Consider the following 21,091-nt stretch of genomic DNA (forward strand, 5'->3'; position numbering starts at 1 on the left):
GTAACGTGTCAGTTATTTATCCATATTTAGTCAAATTATTACTTTAGTTTAAAATTTTGGGGGTATCAGGTTCAAATCAAACAAGAGTATTTTATTAAAAGGGGGAGAACACCTATTCTATAATCGAACTAGATACAAAGAAGTTGGTAAGTGACTAACTATCATAGCCTTTTGAAAAAGCTACCGTTGCCACGAAGCTAATATCGTTCACCAAAAAGATTTAAAATATACAAATAGTTATAAAATGAATTCACCAAAGGTATAACATGTGAACAATCAAATTAAAAATCATTACAAAAAACTAAGAAAATAAACATTTGTTAACAAGGATCCATTCATTAATTTATAGATAATCAAAGTAACTATTTACTACTAATATTTAAGGGGTGTTTGGGATTCCTTATTTTACTTCCTTATAACTTTTCATTAAGTTAATAAGTTACAAAAGTGTAACTTATGAAACTTTTCCTCTCACAATATAAGTAATCCCAAACACCTTATTACTTTTCAAAAAGTTAATAAGTTATAAGTTAATAGAAATAAGCAATCCCAAACACCCCTTTAGTTTTTACATAAATAACATTAAACCATAGTTTATTTATTTCGTGAAACGTGGAGGAAATAATTCTCCAGAAGATTTTCGAAGTTTAAACAATACATCCCGCCTCTCTATACATACATATACATAAACATATACATACAGTCTCTATATATACACACAAACGTACGTACTATGTATCTCTCACTCACACACCACTACACCAGCACACATTGCTAGCTACTACCAGCAAGTCTATATGGTTCTCGCAAGATGTATCTCTAGGGCTCCATTATTCTTTCCAGACTAGTCCATTCTTCACCAAATGCAGTGTCAGTGACCTCATACATTGATTCCAATTTTATTATTCGATTTGTTTAGATGAATGAATAACAAACAAACAAACCCTAAGTTGCTGCCTTGGAGATAATAAAACCTCTGTTTTCGGTAGACACTATTTGTATTCTCACGCTCCTTCGTTATTATTATTATTAACGACAATCTGTCTGTTTTGTTTTGTACTTAATTCATTATTTAATTAAGTGCTATATCAACATTCAACAGTAGAATTATTTTGTTTTATTTTATATGTGGCCCTAAGGTTGGTTTGTTTGTTCTATTCAGATTCTGGTTTTAGCAAGTTTCTATTATAAATGGATTTATTATGCTAGTGAAACTGTTGTTCTTTTATCTGTTAATTCTGTTTGATAATTTGACCTAATTTTATTTTATTTAGGTTTCTGAGATCTACCTTATGTGGATCCGAAACGGTTTTAAGTTTATAATTATAATTATAATTATAATCCACCGAGGTTACTCAATTGACCCTTTTAAGGATCATAAAATCGAACATTTCGTTTTGATTTCGCCTTTGATTCTAAACAAAATGTGTTAGTGGAAGTGCCACTGCCAATACACTTTTATACACAGAAAGAAGAGTTCTGTGTTGATATATAAAATGGTTCATTACTTTGTTTGATCTGTTTATATAATTGGCTTTTAACTTTTGGTTTCAAGAGTTCGATGCAACAAATAGAAAATTGAAGCAATTAGACATCAACTGGTAAATAAAGTTGTGAATTTGAGATAGGAACAGTAATGATGGATTTTTCATATTTGATTATTGGTTGATGATTTTTGCTGTATTACAATAATAATGTCTTAGCTATATTGTGGAATGAGTTTATAGTTTATATGCGTTGTACGTACTTAGGGGAATTATAGACCGGTAACCATTTTATGCATTACCTTACACATTTTGGATTTTTTTACCAGTTTTAACTTTTATGCCATATACTTACACCGAACATGACGGAAACTTACTGTCACTGCTCATTTTGACATTAGTTTGTTCAAATGTTTTACATTTTCGATCACATAACAAGTGGACCATAATCGTGTGCCACAATAAGTATGATTATAGTTGCTTAGTAACATAAATGTGAATGTTTTAGGTGCAGATTTCATGGAAAACAATTCAATCTGAAATCAGGTACCACCGATCTTCTTCAAGGCAAAGGGACATGGATAGTGAAAATGTACTTGCATCTAACCACCAAGTGCCAACTGGACGAGTTACTAGAGCTTGTGCAAAAGCATTAAGGGCATCGGGGGGTCTGCCACCACTACCTCATGCGGTGAAACCAGATCATAAGCAGACCCTTCAACCAAAAGCCAAAAGAACATCATCAGATAACAAGTCTTCTACTGATGCTGCCCCCATTGTCCGAACCAAGAGAAGGGCCGTTCTTAAGGATGTCACCAACAATCCCTTTGATTCTAGCAAAAAGGATGCCATTGCAAAAAAAGTAAAGGTACATATTTGTATAAGTTAGTTTATTAAAAATAGAACATGTTATTTGTCTATGCAATATCAAACAATGACAATTGGTCACAATGTACACCACGCCGTTTAAGTTTTTTCTTTTGATTTCTTGATAATGTTGTTTGTTGTCAGGCTAGCAAGCAGGTCGAAAGATGTACTGCCAAGAAGAATGACAGCGTGGCACTATCTATTTGGATCGACCCTCAGATTCATAAGCAAAAGGAAAAAGCTGCAGAAAATGATAAAGCAATTCAACCACATATACACAATTTGTTGTTTCATAATGCAGGAGAAAGCAATATTACCAGCAAAGTGGAAGCTTCAAATGATCAGTCCATTATTGACATAGATCTGAAGCACAAGGGTCCTCAGATGTGTAACTTATATGTTGCAGAAATATATGACAATTTACGCACTGCAGAGGTCTGAATTGCTGTTGACTTCCCTTCACCGGTTAATACCTTCGTTGTCTATGAGTTTTTATATATTTCTAAAAACTAACCAAACTTCACTAGTTGCAAGGTTTTACTTTTAATAATATATATATATATATATATATATATATATATATATATATATTTTGGGGTGAAAATATCAGTTTCTGTTACACTTTCTTTACTTAAATGTGACATTATGTTTATTATATTTTTATAGTTATATGCCTATGTGTGTGTCTGGGTGTGTATTTAGAAGACCTAGACACCAAGAGAAACTCCATGAATCTTATTAGCCAGTCCAACTACTTGAAATGATACAATATATGTTCACTTATGCACATTATGTTCTTTTTTTGTTTTCTGTAAAGGAAATCTTGTCTTCTCTCTAACTTATTTTAAGGTACTTGGTTTTTTCACAGCTTAAGTGGAGGCATTTGGTTGATTATATGAAAACAGTGCAGCTGGAGATCACACAAGAAATGCGGGGCATTCTTATTGATTGGCTTGTGGAGGTTAGCTCTGCTTTTATATAATTAGTTCCTGGAGGTTGCACATGAATGTATGATCAAATTGTTTTTTTATATTGAATACAGGTCTGTGAGGAATATGGGCTAGCTTCAGAAACATTCTATCTTACAGTTGCTCTCATTGATCTATATCTCTCTAAGAAATGTATCTCAAAACGAAGACTCCAATTGCTTGGTATAACATGCATGCTCCTTGCCTCGTGAGTTCTCTTCTTTTTCCTTTATCAAGACACATAAACCTTCTAGAGGTTACTTAAACAGTCCATATTTTTTTTACTTGCTTGTGAAAAATTGTCCACTGATAATTAAACTATGTCTAATCAAATTTATTTTGTTTTAGGAAGTACGAAGAAATCTGCGCTCCACATGTTGAAGATTTTTGTCTCATCACTGACAGCACCTACACAAGAGCAGATGTATGTTTAGTTCATAAAATCCACATAATAATTTGAATTTTAGTGACTGAGATTTTACTTAACAGGTACTGGAGATGGAGCATCAAATACTTGATGCATTGAGCTTTCAGCTTTCTGTTCCAACTGCCAAAAAGTTCTTGAGGTTGTAATCCGTATCGATAACATATCAACACCTTTTTTTAAATGCTAAATGTTTCTATTTCATTTTTCAGGAGATTCCTTTTGGCAGCACAAAGTTCTTATAAGGTAAATTAACATAATGTTAAAAACTTTCATTGAACAGACTTATGAAACTGAAACAATTGATTGAACCCATCAAGTTTTAATATGCAGGCTCCAATCATAGAACTTGAATTTCTGGCCAACTATTTAACTGAGTTAACTCAAACTGAGTACGGTTTCTTAAAGTTCCTACCGTCCCTCATAGCAGCCTCAGCAGTATACCTGGCCAAATGGACACTAGATCAGGATGAAGATCCATGGGTCAGTGTTTATTTGCAATATATATATATATACAAGTTATTATATTCATAAAATGATCCGAAGGAATGCTAATAATACAGTAGTCAAAAAAGTCAACTTGATCATTCAATCTTCTTGCAGAATGCTACATTGGAACATTATACTAGTTACAAGGCAGCAGAACTAAAAGTTGCAGTTGAGGCCCTTCAAGATCTGCAACTTAACAATGCAAGCCCACTTCATGCTATACGCCAAAAGTACAAGCAACAGAAGGTAAATGCCTTGTCACATAACTTGATTCATTTAATTGGATTGGATGTGATTGGGTTATGTTCTGATGAATCTTACTTGTGACAGTACAAGAGTGTTGCAACATTAACCTCCAAGAAGCCTGTGACACCGCTGTCCTAGTGTTCGTGTTGCTGATGCTTTGAGTTTTGACATACAATGAGATAATTATCCGCTGGGGTCATTCATTTTTCGGAGCTTCTGTATTTTCTGTTTTTGTTGATTTATTTTTTTCTCCTTGTTCTTTATTCCATGTTGTAAGTGGTAAGTAACCACATGTTGTTACAAGTTTTGATACTTGTAGTTGTTTCCATAATGTCACAACTGTTATGAAAAGCAAGATTTTCTGAAATGGTTTAAGTACACACATTTGATGCAAATATTGCTTCTTTAATACTATTAATCTTTGTACTATATGTATTGAAATTCCATTGTACCATATGAACCATCTGTGTAATATATTTTAAAATATATTATTTTGTTTTTTTAACCATACAAACTGAAGCATTTGATGCTAAAGGTCAATGTCCAAAACTCTGTTGCGGATACTGAAAGGTGCCGTGAACGAGACTGAAGAAACCTGCTAGAATGGTGACAGGCGCAGGCGAACTCGTGCCAGAAGTAAATGGGGCTTGGGGAGTGGGCAATGGTAAAAATTTACACTGTAATTGTAAAACTTAAAACACATTGTATAATTTTATCTTTGTGTTCACTAATCACTAGTATCAAATAATAATTTTACTTATTAGTTAAAATAACATACTAAAACTAACTGTTTTAAAAATTGCAAATACTTACAACTAAGTAATCCCGGCGCGTCGCGCTGGGCAGATGGTGTGGTCAGTAAAAAAACAAATTCGTCAACGCTTAAATACAACAAATTAGTATATTTAAAAAAAGCCGCGCGTTGCGGTGACGAACTTAAACAAATTTGGTTGGTACTATGTTACAGCACCGAAGCTAAACCAAAAAATAATAAACTTGTTACAAGTTAAATTTATAATAAACTTGTTTTATTAATGCTTTAAATTTATGTTTATCAAAACATTGTCTGATGTCCCAATAATAACACAAATGGAAAAAAAACTGGAAAAAATATTTTTTGCCCCTTGTTGAGAACTGGTGGCACAATAATGACTAATGGTAATTTTTTTTGAAGAAGCACTATTTTGCCTCTTGCTAAGAATTGAATCCGGGCAAATCATGGAAACACCAACTTTAAAACAACATCAAGCCAACGGACCAAAGCTGAATTATATGTTTTAGTTGCACAAGTATCTTATATATATGAAAGTTTTGGAACTTATATCAACTTTGTGACACCAACTTTCTCTTTTACTCTATATAGATAATTATAAACCTTCTAATTCCTCCATGTCGACAAGGTAAACATCTTCATTTAAAATAATTAACTTATAACAGGCCGCACATTTTAAAGATCACAAGAGTGTTTTCGTTCTATATTCATAAGTTAATTAAGGTAATATTTATCTCTTCTTTAGAGTTACTCTGGTATCAAAATAACACTCATATGATCTACAAAGTTCCAAGCTTGTAGGAATCTCTAAATTATAAGACTACCAGTCGTAAAGTTTAGGGGATGTTTGGGGTTCCTTATTTGACCTCCTTATAACTTTTTAATAAGTTATGAAAGTGTAACTTATTAATTTTTTCCTCTCACATCAAAAACAATCCCAAACAACTTATTCTTCTTCACAAAAAGTTAATAAATTATAAGTTAGTGAAAATAAGTAATCCCAAACCCCCCCTTAATCTGTTGGAAAAATGGACCGGTCCGATTAATTAATGCAGTCGATCGAGCTATGACTCGTAAGAGTTACACCATGGGCAACAAACTAAAACCCACTTAACGAGTTTAACTGGTAATTACAAACGATATGTGAAACGAATCATGGATATATAATTATACAGTATAATTATATATATGATCGTTAACGGGTTTATATTATTATTAATACATGTTATTAATAATATACTAGGATTAGGATCCCATGCTTCGCGCGGGGATCGTTAAATTGACCAAAAAACATAAGTAAAACATTAAACCATAAACTCGTTACAGGTCGACGTGAAGTCAGTACGTATCAAGTTACGACTTCGAAACTAAACAAAAGAAATAAACTGTCAATGCCAAAATACAATAAATTATCATATGTAGAACCAAAAAAACCGGCACGTTACAGCTGCGAACCAACACAAATTCGGTTAGTATCAGCGGCGCCAACACAAATTCGTAAACATGAATTAGTAAGCCAAAATAGATATTTCAAAGGTATGGTGTTAAAAGTTGAAACACGGATATAAAACCATGCGACGATAGAATATTTTTAAATCATGAAAAAAGTTACGGTTATTGTGAAGACGAACTATAATATAAAACAAAGTATAAGAAAATCGTTTAATCGACAAATAAAACATGTAAAGCCGACCCTTGTTCAAATTTAGTGCTTAAAAATATAGTTTGTTAAATATTTTAATTAGTTGAAAAGAAAAAGTTAAATGAAAGAAATAAAAACCATTATTGTACTTATGGAATTATGGCTAGTGGGCATTATAATTAATTAATAAAATACTTAAAAATTGAATAGTGAAAGGAATAGTAAGTTTGTGAGGAAGATTTAATCTTCCTTTTAATATATATAATAATATATTGTTTATTTTAAATAATAAAGTTATTGCGGGTACTAAACAAGAGACCGGTGCATGACCCGGTTGATAACCAACATGCATGCCTTATTTGCCATTTGCCGCGCATGCATAACTCAATCGCCACTTGTAGCACATGCATTCTTCTTTGCCACTTGTCACGCATGTATGATTCAATCGCCACTTGTTGCACATGCATTCTTCTTCGTCACTTGTCACACATGCATTCTTCATCGCCACTTGTCGTGCATGCATGCTTCACCGTCACTTGGCAAACAAGCATTCATATCCATACTTTATAAATAGAGCATGTTCATGTGAAGTTAGGGGTGATTTGCGTAACTCTTGCACAAAATAAATACCCCTCAACACCCGCAACCATTGCCGCCATCGGACACCGCAGTTTCCGCTCTAGTCGGCCATCGCCGGCCACTGTAAAACCGTTGCCACCTCGCATCGCCGCCACTGCAACCCCGTAATCGTGTTCGGCTCGTCACCTAGCATAAGTTCGTTGAACACGAAGTCTCGATCGGTTAGTCATTAACCAAGCTATATCTTTCTCATCAGTAGTTAGATTAAATAATTATTGTGCTCGCATCGTATGTAACCGTGATCTTGTTAGGCTTCATTTTGTGTTGATTATTCGTATATTTTCGACTGCATATATTAATTAATATAATTAATTACTATCTAACTTATTGTCAAACCAGTTTTAATAATACATAAATATTGACTGATTATCACTAAAACCTAACATAATTTGGTTCGTTTGTTGAATATTGTAGCCTTTTAGGGTCATTTTATTCATACACCCCTTCTAGAAACTCACACACCCTTTATACGATCGTATAGGACCTATACGATCGTATGGAATAAAAAAACAAAAAAAGTATACCTGCAGGCGCAGTGTACGGAGTTTGACCGGGAGTCATGCGATAGTATGAACTCCCATACGATCGTATGGAAACAAAAAAACAAAACAAAAATTGAATGACTTAACCGTGCATGTTAAAACTTAAAACCAAACGTGATATACATGGATAAGACTTGTATTATTTTTGGGATATTTCTTTCTAATGTATTAGAGATGCTTGTTTGAAGTTTAGTTATGATGTTATTTGATATTTCTTTTGCTTCTTTGTATCTTGTTATTCTATTTATTTATCATATCAAGAAAGTTACACCAAGAATGTTGTGTATGAATTGGTATAGTATTCATCTAGCAAATTGGGTTTATGCTACATATTTTTTCCTCTAAATATACGTGTCTCGCACCGAACGAACAAGACAAACAACTTGTTATACATTATAAAACTTTATATTGATATGCCATATTGAATTTGCAAATATAATATATATGTTCGTAACAAATATATAAAACTTCTTTAAAAAGTTGCAAATTGTTAAAAAAAATTAAAAAAACAAGTCATACGATCGTATAGTATCCATACTATCGTATGGAATGTTCCTGCACATCAGACAAAGCCTGCGAGAATCTGACAAAAGCTGAAGTCCTATACGATCATATAGGACCCATACGATCGTATGTGTTCCAAGGGTGTGTGAATAAGTTAAAGGGTGTGTGAATAACCAAAGCATTTTATAATCCATTTTTATATGTTTCTAAACATTTGCATATTTGAGAAGTTGACAGAATGACATTCGGTCAATGATTTTCGCGTAAATTGTCATATTATAATAACCTCAGTTAGATTACCGACCATTACTACTTATATATAACGTTCAAATACAAGCAACCAAACGCTATATATAGGTGTTAATCAATTATAATAAGTACGCAAATTGAAACATCTTAAACACAAGCAATCAAGCAAACTAATCTCTAAGAAACTTATCATTAGGTATAGTTAAAAAACTTATCATTTGGTGCAGTCAAAACTAATGTTACCAAGTTTGAATACACGCTTTTAAGGTACTGATATTGTGTGGTGGATATGGATCTCTTTGTCATGATGAATTACTTGAGCTAATTATATTCAAACTGAAAAAGACACGTTACAAAAATTTTCAACTTTGAAATATTCAAGTTTATATACGTGTTATATGTCACTATCCGAACTTGAAATAGTTGTTCACATACAGCAGTATTCTTGCCATGGCACTCGTCACATGATCCACGCGCGTTCAAGATATGCTTATGTATGACAATTAAACGGAAAGTACTTGGCATTGTATGTTTATATATATATATGTATAAAATACGTACCTACCTAAGGGTACCAATTTTGGCGGTATGATGTGATCACGACATCTTATGACGCTTATAATTTCAATAAGCAACTTAGTAATTTAGTGAATTATGTGACTAATTAATGTAGGATTTGATAATATTGAATTTAATATGAAGTCATTTAGATCATTTATTCATTTATTTGAAATGTTGTAAATGAAGATGGAAACTGATTTATGTTCAATGGGATCTCATGGGATCTCCGGGACTTACAACGAATTGAAGCTCCAACTAACAAACCCGCAAACATACTGACCTACCGATGAATCCATATAATTAGCACCCTTAATCACATAAATGAAACTTCAATGAATAATAGAATAAACACTATCTAGGATTATACTTCAGAAGGTTTCTACTTCCAGAATCTTTGATGAAATGGCAGCTGCAAGCTTTGAAGTGAAATTAGGGTCTTGACTTAGATAAGTAGCCATTTGTTCCACTAAACCTTCATCAAGTTTTAGGGAGTTGAACATTCTTTCACTTGTACCTGAAATATCAAATTCATGGGCTAAAGCATATGTTGCCTCTTGCATAGTGCTTCTATGGTTGTGTTCTCCTTCATAGGTTACAACTACAACACCATCATCATCCATACTTCTTTGCACCTGAGAACAATGTTGTGTGTAGAGTGAGTCTCTGATAAAGAGCTTATCAAACCGACTCCTACCATGACTAGTTAGACATGGAAAACGGGACAGAAAGGGACCCAAATATAAAATGACGTAATGTGGCAAAACATTGTTTTGGCTCAACCGTCGTCCAAATTCCATAAAATAGGCCTGCGATTTCGCATTTAAAATTTTCCCTGATTAGTGATTTTCGATTCTTTCATTTTTTTTAGTGTGAAACACATAAATCAACGATTCCCTTAATTGAAGCATTTCGGTATGTCTTTAATTTCATAATTTCTCTGATAGTTTGTAATTTCAGAAATTTGGTAATCTTTTCAAAGAAATTCCCTATGAAAAGAACTCTCATGTAAGTTTTCGTCATTTCGTAATATATCAATTCCTTCGCGACTTCTCTTTGTTTATCTTTTGTATGTGTTTCTACTCTCGTCATAGAGACGTTACCTTCTTCTTCACGGGGCAGGTCGGTGCCCAAGAGCACTTATAGTAAGCTCTAGGTGATGGGTTATCTCTTGTCACCTTTTGTCCATATTTTCTCCATTGATATCCATCCTTCACTACCTTCAAAATCAACAACACAACCCTTTGAACTCATGCTTCACATAAAAGAGTGTTTGTTTAATATTTGCGAGTGTTCAAGAAAAAGAGAAGATTGCGTACCAGGCTTTTATCGGACGGGTCTATGCGCACATAAACTATTTTAGTTTCCGACCTTGCTAGTTCCTCGTTCAGCCTCTTCCACGAGCTTTGTTGAACTGTGTCTTCGAATTTTCTTTTCCTAGGACTCCACTCTAACTCTTCTTTGTCTTGCATTAGTTTCTTGACTTGAGTTTTTAGAGAGTAGTACTTGCCATATGCACTAATAAGCTTCTCCTTTAGCTTTGTATTTTCATTACTCAAATCTCCAACTGAAGGATCGTCAGCCTGCAGCTCATACATACACCATACCTTAATATAATTACCAAACAAACACTCCTCATTCATGTAATTAACCACAAACCTCATTTTCGAACAACTGATCGTCGTCATCGTCATTGTCGTCATCATGGCTAAAACTAACTTCCTTGACCTTAATCACAAGAAGAAAAAAAAGTTAAACTTCAAATGCATATATATGTATGTATATGTATGAATGCATGCATTGATTAATTAGGTAATTAGTATAATGATGTACTTACTGGAGGGCCCTCAGTTGGGTAAAAAAGACTAAGATTAAGATCTATGGTGGTTGCCATTTGTGTTGGCTTGAAGGACATTCAAATGATTGAAGAAAAAACCCACAAGGGTTCTGAGTTCTTATAGAAAGTAAACTGGAGGATAAGTCCATAAGAGATAAGAGGTCAAAAGTCTTGGTCTTTTTGCACTTATTGGTACATGTGAGTGAAACTTCGAGGAAATGGGAAATTTGATTAGTAGTTGGAATTGTCAATTCATATGCATGACTAGTCAAGTTGGATTAAGAAATAGACTTGTATTTGGATTCTTAGAAGAAAAAAAAAAGTGATGTGTTTTGAAATATAAACTGACCATTAGGGGTTTTGTCTTGAAATATAGTGTGATTGGATTTTATTTGTGCTACTTCATAGTCGGAGAATACAAATTAAATTTCTTCAAGACTTGAACCCGTGAGATATTTAGACTATTAAGAGATTTTGTTTTGTTAATGGATCATCAACCCCGTAACCCATATAATCAAACTTAAGAAGTAGATTACACTAGAAATCATAAGATAAAAAAACGTCATATGAAAACTACGTTTAATTCGTCATGTGGGATGACATCATTGGTAATTGCAAGACAAACTTCCTCCGACTAACTTTCAAAGTATGAAAAGAAATATTTTAAAAGCGTGGAAATTATGAACAAATTTTATGGTCTATTATTTAAATATTTATATGTTACTAGGTCATTGTCCCGTGGGCGTCACGGGTGGAAATATAGAAATCATCTAATAAACACATTTAATTTCAAACGACAATATTTCCCGTCCTCGAAAGTAAGTTAATAGAACTTGTCTAAATTCGAAGGATAGACAAAGTCTATTAAATCAGATATTGGATATAATGAAATGTTAATTAGAAGATCATCAGAATTTGTACATTCATCTGTCGTCATTTGAAACCCCCCCCCCCCAAAATTCCCTTCACCTATATCCAATAGTCAATTCGCAAATTATTTTATCTCTTCAACATGTAAGAATTGACATCTAACTGTGAGCCTCGTGTTTTTTTGATAGTTTAAGTACCTTGTGCTTTTACAAGGTGTAGGAAGACCTACTTGAAGTGTAATTTAAAATAAACATGAAGAAAATTCTATACAATTTAACTATTTATTTAACAAAAGTATCATAAATTTAGTATCTACAACTCCCTAAATACTTCCTTGTATATAAGGTTTATACTTTAATTTGTAGCATTTAGCTGTTGATAAATATAAAAAGGAACAAATTGGTTTTTTTAATAGCTAATAACTAAACAGTTACAAATATCAATTGGCTTATATAACTTGTTTAGCGATTCATAGAGCCATAAATTGTATACACTCTAATATTGACTTGACTTGTTGTGACTTGAACTCAAGATGTTAATAACCCATATTAGCTCAAACATGTTCTAAATCATGACACGAACCTGCACAATTTGACATGCCTAACTACATATCCATATGGCTGCTAATAACAGTCCAGATGTGGCAACCGTTCGATATAGTGACGTATTTTATTTTTCATTAGTAAGATACTAATAATGTATTCATTTTTTAATACATATAAAAGATGAATAAAATAATTTTTAGTGGTTCTTAAATATTTAATAGTTCTCATTGAGCCCAACAGTATGTATAAATCTTAAAATATTGGTTTTATTTATTAATCTGTATTAATAATCTTTATATCCATGAAGACAAGTATCTACAACATATGATATATTGATAATAAAAAATCAAATTGTACAATGATCTTGGCTGGAAAGTAGTTTAATATATTAGGGAAACAGGACTTTCTTTTTTTATAGTACTATTTAGAAATGAGTTTAATAGACTTTACCTAAATCTTGTTCATATGCAACCAATCTATTTATTTTCCTCCCGAAAAGTCATGCACTTGGCCATTAACATCTTCTCCATCTTATTTTTGAGAAATGAAATCAACCACTACATTATTATCTTAGGAGGACTTACTAATTATTATAATATAAAAAAGGTTACAAATTTAATAATGAAAATATTAAATTGTATAGTAATGATAAGGTAAATAAGATATTTGGCCCTCAGTATAATATATATGCAATTTGGAAGCACCTTAATGTTGTTTTGGAATTCCAAAAAATGGGCAGTGTTGTATCTAAACCATCATGGAAGAAATATTAAATAACTAATTAGTAATTAATCAATTTAAAGGTCAAATAAATTAACTACGCAATTGATGAATATAAAGTAAGAAATTACCTTGTATTCAAATTCCACTGTCAAGCTCCTGATATGTAATTATAATAAAAAAATAGTTTATAAATCTTTCGATAAATAAAGTAAAAAACCTTATACAACAAACACCAAATAAATTGAGGTTTTTACCTAACACCCGATTAGAGACTGAGCATGAGATGATAGTTTATATAGCCTTTTGATATCTTATTTTCCATTAGTAAAATACTAATAATGTATTTATTTTTTAATACATACAAAAGGTGAATAAAATAATTTTTAGCGATTCTTAAATATTTAGTAGTAATTGAAGCTTACTATTGTATAATAGTATTATTCCTCCTAATCATTATACCTCCACATGGGGCGTCATCACCATAAAACTGCCTCAAAAAAGCTTTTAATAATTCCTACAAAAGTCAACGATATAAATTTAAGTAAACATAATAAATAAATTAAATATAAAAATATGTTATTAAGCTTGGTACCAAATATTGTGAAACTGAATATCTTAATTTCTTAAAAATAAAAAAAGTCAACACATTTTTCTCATTTATATAGAGAATAATTAAAGATTTTAATTACAATTAATTCATAAACTGATGATTTTGCATAATTATGGTAATTGAATGATATGTGGTTTTGGTAATTGAATGTGATTTTAATCCGGTTATTCAAATGATTTTGAATTTTGAGATATTTAATGATATTATAAAAGTTAGTCTCACCATTTTTATTACAAAAAGTAATTAATTTTGATAAATGACTATCATAAAGTAAATTAAGAAAACTGTTAAATGATTTATCATAAAGTAAATTATCCCTTCTTTAGTAAACATCATTTTAATAAAGAAATATAGTATATACATAGGCTTAATTAATTGTATCATATCCCGTATAATAAAAATCCTTTGAAGTTAGTTTATACATTTATTTTTAATTAGTTGACTCAATTAAAATTTTTAATTTCATATCCTGTCTCTAGTAAAAATTATTTTAATATATAGGCTTAATTAGTATACATTATTTTTTTATAAAGCTAAACAAAGTTATATTCTAGACTTAATTATTTATGTTATTGTTAACTAGGTATAATTTTATATGTATGGGAATTGACAATTCATACCAGTTACCATTATTCGTTTAATTGATATGATTAATTATATTAATGGTAATAAATATCAATTACTAACTTATTCTTGTACATTACTAATTTTATGCTCTAACTTGAAATATGGTGTAGATTTAAACATATCAATTTTAATTGTATTGTAATTAATCGTGTTTAAAACATTATATGACCTAACCTAACTAAAACACGTATTATAAGAATCTTTATAAAAACGTAAATACATTAATTAATTAACAACAATAATTTATTGGTTACCTTAATTAAAACACGGTAATTAAAAAATTATAATAAACACATATTAAATTGGTCAAATGTATTAAAGATTCTATAATGTACGTGAGCACCGGATTATTAACTATATAACCTATTTTTGTTAGTGGTCAAGAATTCGAATTTCAAAATGGTTCAAATAAATAATTTTTATTATTCACTTAAGGAATCTAGTCTGTAAGGCCCCGAACCCGGTAGCCCTACTTTAGCGTCGGATTTACTCATAAACACAGTCCTTCAAATCAGAGTTTATTAAAACTTTTCGCGGAATATAAAACATCAATCATTTGTTACAAAACATTAAATCCTTTCTATGATACCATAACACAAAACTTATATTCAAAACATCTTTACTTCTTTCTTCAGATGCCAGCCGTTCAATCCATGCCATGCATCATCCTCTTGCTAGCTCTGTAATGGACTCACCTGCGTGCATACTAAAAGTCAGCTACGCTGAGTGAGTTCTAGTTAATCAGGCAACATACAATCTATTCTCATATATTACTTCCCGTATCCGAAGACACATATTTCTACCTTAACCTCGTATAAATATCCATAGGAGGATCATCACGTAATATCTATTAAAAGAACCTTTACCATTACCATACTATATAGAATTTCCATAGGAGGAACACTCTGTATACTTTCCATAGAAGGAACACTTTACTATCCATAGAAGGAACCCTATACTTTCCATAGAAGGAACCCTATACTTTCCATAGAAGGAACACTATACTTTCCATAAAAGGAACATTTTACTTTCCATAAAAGGAACATTATACTATCCATGTAAGGAACTCTATATATATCCATATAAGGAACACTATCTATAAGTTATTATTTAATATCCATGTAAGGAGCTAATCACTTCCCTTGACGATACGTGCAATATCCGAAGATCGTTCACGTACCGACAAGTTTTCATTCATAATGTTTATACATCATCCTCACATTACATACAATATTAATATCTTTATTTACATCCTGACAGTACGTGCAATATCCGAAGATCGTTCACGTACCGTCATGCAATCAATCATATCTATCACATAAATCATACACGGCATACACTTACCATTTAAGGTAAGTGTATTAACTATCACATTGAGTATGCACACAGCCCCGAAAACGTAACACATAAATGGGGCTAGAAACTCACCTGAACACGGTTACGTTCACCGTTAATCGTAATCCCTTTATTCAGTTGTGCACGGCTGACTGTATAACAAGTATACGTATCAATTAACTATCACTTCTCATAATGTATTTCTATCTTTATATGACCCACAACGAACGGGGGTCCGGGGGCAGCGCCCCTGGCAGCGGGGTCTAGGGGCGGCAGCCCCTAGCAGGGTCCAAGGGGCAGAGCCCCTGGCTGGGGTCGAGCTGCCAGGTCAGCTTGGAAAAATTTTATTTACATTAATTGTCTTAACACATTTTCCATTAGGTTTTTAATTCATTTTCTAAACGAACTTCACTTCAGGCGAAGTTAAACCTCGGGCGAACTTGGCTTCAGGCGAAGTTAAACCTTAGGCGAACTTGGCTTCAGGCGAAGTTATCCTTAGGCGAACTTGGCTTCAGGCGAAGTTATCCTTAGGCGAACTTGGCCGTAGGCGAAGTTATCCTTAGGCGAAGTTACGCTTGAAGGCGAAGTTACGCTTGAAGGCGAAGTTCATCAGGCGAACTTAATCTTGCAGGCGAAGTTATCGCGCTGCAGATCTGTTTGCCCATAAATCCTTCGTTTCTTAGCCAAATAACTCGATTTTGGTACCCACGGAATCGTATGATCGGCGCCTACAAATCCCAACCATCAAATCGGCCTAAAATCAACGTTTTAGGGGTCCGATTTGGGCAGTTTGGGTTTCGGGTCCGGTTAACCCATCCAATCCTAACCATTTTCAGTAATATTAGCTTTGTTGGATTTGTTCTTACCTCACCAACTCAGATCTATCAACAAAATCTCGGGTCTCGGCTTCGAATCTTGATCGGTTAGAATGTGTGTGTTTTGAGTGTGTGAAGAAATAGATGTAAATGAAGATATTTTTGGGATTTTGGGGGTATTTATATCCCTGAAATCCCATTCTCATTTAACCCATCTCAATTAATCCAAGTCCATAACCCACGTCCATTACCCGACACTAGCCCGACCCATACCAACCTCTATTCTTTTATTTATTTCCTGATAACCCGAGTAACTTTCCGTCTATTATTAAATAATATAATTAATATTATTTTGGGATTTTCGGGATGTTACATAGTCGAAATTGACATTAAATTCACAATAACTTGAAATATTTAGAAGAAACTAATATTTTTTTTATTTTAATGCATGAATATTGAATAATTATGAAATGAGTTTATATTTATGGATGGTATTCAAAAAAATAAAAAGGGTTGAAAAAAATTAGTCAAATTATGAATGAGAATTATGTTTAAATATGTAAATTTTATTTAAACCTATTCAATAAAAATGGTCAAATTGAGTCAAATCGTTAATTTATTCAAATTGTTGTTATTTAAACCTATTCAATATAATCAAATATGTAAATGTTATTTAAACCTATTCAATATAATTGGACTTTGACCAACAACAATATAAGATTGATTATCTTACTATAGATAATTTAATGTATTATAGAATAATCAACTAAATTTCATTTCGGGATATAATAATCAATTAAATTACATAAATTGTGAAAAATAAATAAATACATGAATACTAACATAAATATAAATCTTTATTAAACAAAAATAAAAGACATCTTATCAAACAATTCTCAATCCATGAAATTAGCTATACCAAGTTGGGGACAATAACATGAAGTAATAAAATTAAATATTAATATTAATATCACATAATAAGTATATTACAAATTATGGAAGATTTGAATCATGTGAAAAAATGTAAAATTGATGTTATAACTTACAACCGGAAAATTTGAATCACGTTACCGGAAAAACGAAATAGTGAAGATCTCCATTGAATATTCGATTTTGATATATAACCTAAAAAAGATTATAAGAAAAAATCATATAAATATTAATATAAATACAAACAAAAACGAAAAATTATCAGTTTAATCTTGGATTTTGATATAGAATCTAAAGATATTATAACAAAGTAATATAAAAATTAAAATAAATATAAAACCTTACCGGAATCGTTACCGGAAAATCGTAATAACTTCAACATAGTAATTCAATATTGGATTTTGATTTACAACTTAAAGAGATTATAAAAAAAATTTATATAGCAATTAAAATATATATAAAACATTACCGGAAATCTTACTGGAAACAATAGAATCTTACCGTTAAAACGTATAACAAAATTGGCCATTACCAGAATATAGGAGACGGTTGAGGAATAAGCCGAGAGAAAGAGAGAGAGATTAAAATGGTTAGGGATTTGTTAGTGTAAGAATTACCATATGAATGTTAGGTATTTATACACGAATTTCCTATTGTAATTAGAAACAAAAAATTAGGGAAACTCAATTAACTTAAAATAAGGACAAAAATTAGAGAATTAGGATTAATTAATTTTTAAAATTTCAATTACTAAAATGTAATGTTCATAAATTAAATCTATACTATATTTAAATCTAGACTATATTTAAATACGGAATTAAACTTATTAATGTAGAAATATAAATTATTAATTCAAAAATTGAGATCTTCTTTCTAGAGGTGAAAAATTCAAAAAAAAACAAAAAATTTATTTAGGAACAATAACACTTTTAAACAAAAAAAAAAAAAGAATACAAAAATGGACGATATAAAAATAACACAAAATAAAAACCTTAGACACAAAGCTAATGGTGTTTGCCAAAGAGAGTTTGAAGGTGTAAGAATTACCGTATGAAACTTAACTATTTATACGGATTGAATTATGGTTGACTAAATTATAGAAGGAATGTATACATGGAATTCATTAGAAACAAATAATTAGGGAATTTCAAAAAATTTAAAAAAACTTAAAGTAAGAACAATAAGTAAGGAATTAGGATTAATGGATTTTCAAATTTTGAATTTACTAAAATGTAATGTTCCAAATTTAGATTATTATAAATATAATATTATCTAATTTAAATTTAAATGTTGACTATATTTAAACAAACGGAAATAAACTTATTAATGTAAAAATATAAATTAGTAATTTATTTATTTACAAAAATATAATTAATCATCAATTATAACACCGTATATGTAATTTATAAAATAACAATGTCTATAATATATATAATTACAATAAATTTTTATACAATGAATGAAAAAACTGAATCATATGAATGAAAGTTATAAAAATAATCAACATAATATAATTAATCAACATTTAATTATATATGTAATTCATATAAGGTGTGAAAAAAAAAATTACTAAAAAAGATTCAAATAAGGTGTGATAAAAGAAATTATCAATTATAATTATTAAGTAGAAACATAATTAAAAAAAGATTCAAAATTCAAATTCAAAATTAAACATTAAATGAAAGATGAAAGAGAATACTTTAAGAGAATTGATTAATCTTATTTTAATTTATTATTGATTTATTTAATTAAGATAAAAAATGGAGGAACTATTGATATACATGGAAACTCTAATGAACAACCAATAGGAAGGGGGATTTTGACATAATGCCTATTGCTTTAATAGTATAGTTAGATGTATTTTAATAATTTAATAAGTATAGATATAAATCAAACAAAAAATTATATATATTTTGTCAAATTTGTAATATTGTACACCATGATGTATATTTATATTTATTACTTGGTAGTTTAATAATAAAATATATATAGAAAAAGAAAAATTTTCAAATACGTGTATGCATAGGATGTGAATTTGAATATCAACATATACTGATTGATATAATCATAACTATTTGAATTTTTAATTGATATTATTATAGTGGTTTTGAGTTTTGAACCATATAAATTTTATGTTTTTTGATAAATTGATTTTATCAATAACAAAGAAACGAAAAAAAATTGTTCTGATACACGCATGAAAAAAACAATGATAATATTTTTTTAATGTTAATTAACAAATATAGAAACTAATAAAAGAAATAAAATGAAACTTTCTAAAACTTTAATACCTACCAAATATAAAAATTAAAATCCTTACCATTATAACCTTGGATATAATTAAATGGAAAACAAAAGAAAAAATTTGATTGGTTAGAATAACTTCTTACACTTCTTGTAATAAAATGGCTTCTCTTTTAAAATTAAACACACACATATATATAGTTAGGTTTGTGCGAGAAGTGGCTTTTTGTATGAGAAGCGTACATGAAAAGTCATTCTAAACAATTAATTTTCTTTTTATTTTTGGTTTAAGTATTTAGAAGGGTATATGTAGCATGTCCGGGTGAGTGAAAATGAGTCTGGTCAACAAATCAACATAAACTAGCGCGAAACGATTGAACATAGTATATCAAAATTAAACACTAAAATTACTTTAACACAACTAAATGATTCTTTTTTTCTGGCTGAAAATTTCCATGAGGTCACCTGTTTCAATACTACTCTCCACTTAAAAGAAGGATCGTCAAACAAAGGATCTTTGGTTTGGAGGTGTGTAAAGTGGTGCATCATCTTAAAGTTGAAGGTTTGTATCGCATTAATATTGGTATAATATTATTAGAGAATATTATATCAACGTTAATCATGTGATACAAACCTGGAAAATTGGATTATAATAAATCAAACTATGTACGGGTAGAGGGTAGTGACCGGAGACGACAGCTACCGGAGATGGTGGCGGTGGTCGAAAGATTAACTGAGGTGGTGGGTTGGGTCGTTAAGTGACTTAGGTATATATTATATATCTATATAAATATAATAAACTATATGTATAATAATGTATTATACATACTATATAAATATAATCATTGCCATGTAATCGTTATATCACACGCCACATAGAAAAAAAAACGAAGTTAACTCTTTGTTAGACTGGGATTGTATTAGTAACAAAACTGAAAGTTAGGTCATGAGAGATACTCTAACCCAACATAAGTTAAGATGACATGACACTACAAATATGTATTAAACTACTCCTTACTAGTGTTAAGTGTGTTAAAAAGGCCCGTGAATTATGATTTTTCACTAGTTAAAAGAACAATATGTACTAATTATGGAGTATGAATTACTAATTGATTTGTTATTTTAATTATGAGTTAAACAATTTCTTTTGAATGACATAGAGTGAAAGAGA

General features: G+C 30.7%; 2 protein-coding genes across 2 annotated transcripts; one reads left to right on the top strand and one right to left on the bottom strand.

The window, feature by feature from the left end:
• Positions 1 to 244: 244 nt before the first annotated feature.
• On the top strand, positions 245 to 4,845 carry LOC143540874 (cyclin-A2-2-like). Its single transcript, XM_077033840.1, has 11 exons — positions 245 to 259; positions 1,993 to 2,352; positions 2,496 to 2,786; positions 3,220 to 3,312; positions 3,394 to 3,527; positions 3,668 to 3,743; positions 3,809 to 3,885; positions 3,956 to 3,989; positions 4,077 to 4,226; positions 4,347 to 4,478; positions 4,563 to 4,845. The coding sequence occupies exons 1-11, from the start codon at positions 245 to 247 to the stop codon at positions 4,614 to 4,616; spliced, it is 1,416 nt and encodes a 471-aa protein (XP_076889955.1). The 3' UTR covers positions 4,617 to 4,845.
• Positions 4,846 to 9,755: 4,910 nt separating this feature from the next.
• Positions 9,756 to 11,291, bottom strand: LOC143540615 (putative WRKY transcription factor 60). The gene is made up of 5 exons (XM_077033629.1): positions 11,222 to 11,291; positions 11,044 to 11,112; positions 10,704 to 10,967; positions 10,488 to 10,604; positions 9,756 to 10,019 (listed from the first exon to the last, which is right to left on the bottom strand). The coding sequence occupies exons 1-5, from the start codon at positions 11,276 to 11,278 to the stop codon at positions 9,756 to 9,758; spliced, it is 771 nt and encodes a 256-aa protein (XP_076889744.1). The 5' UTR covers positions 11,279 to 11,291.
• Positions 11,292 to 21,091: the final 9,800 nt, after the last annotated feature.

Source organism: Bidens hawaiensis, unplaced genomic scaffold, assembly GCF_021521415.1.
Source record: "Bidens hawaiensis isolate Kalapana, Puna unplaced genomic scaffold, B.hawaiensis_p1.1 tig00000820_1, whole genome shotgun sequence".
In the NCBI taxonomy this organism is placed as follows: Eukaryota; Viridiplantae; Streptophyta; class Magnoliopsida; order Asterales; family Asteraceae; genus Bidens; species Bidens hawaiensis.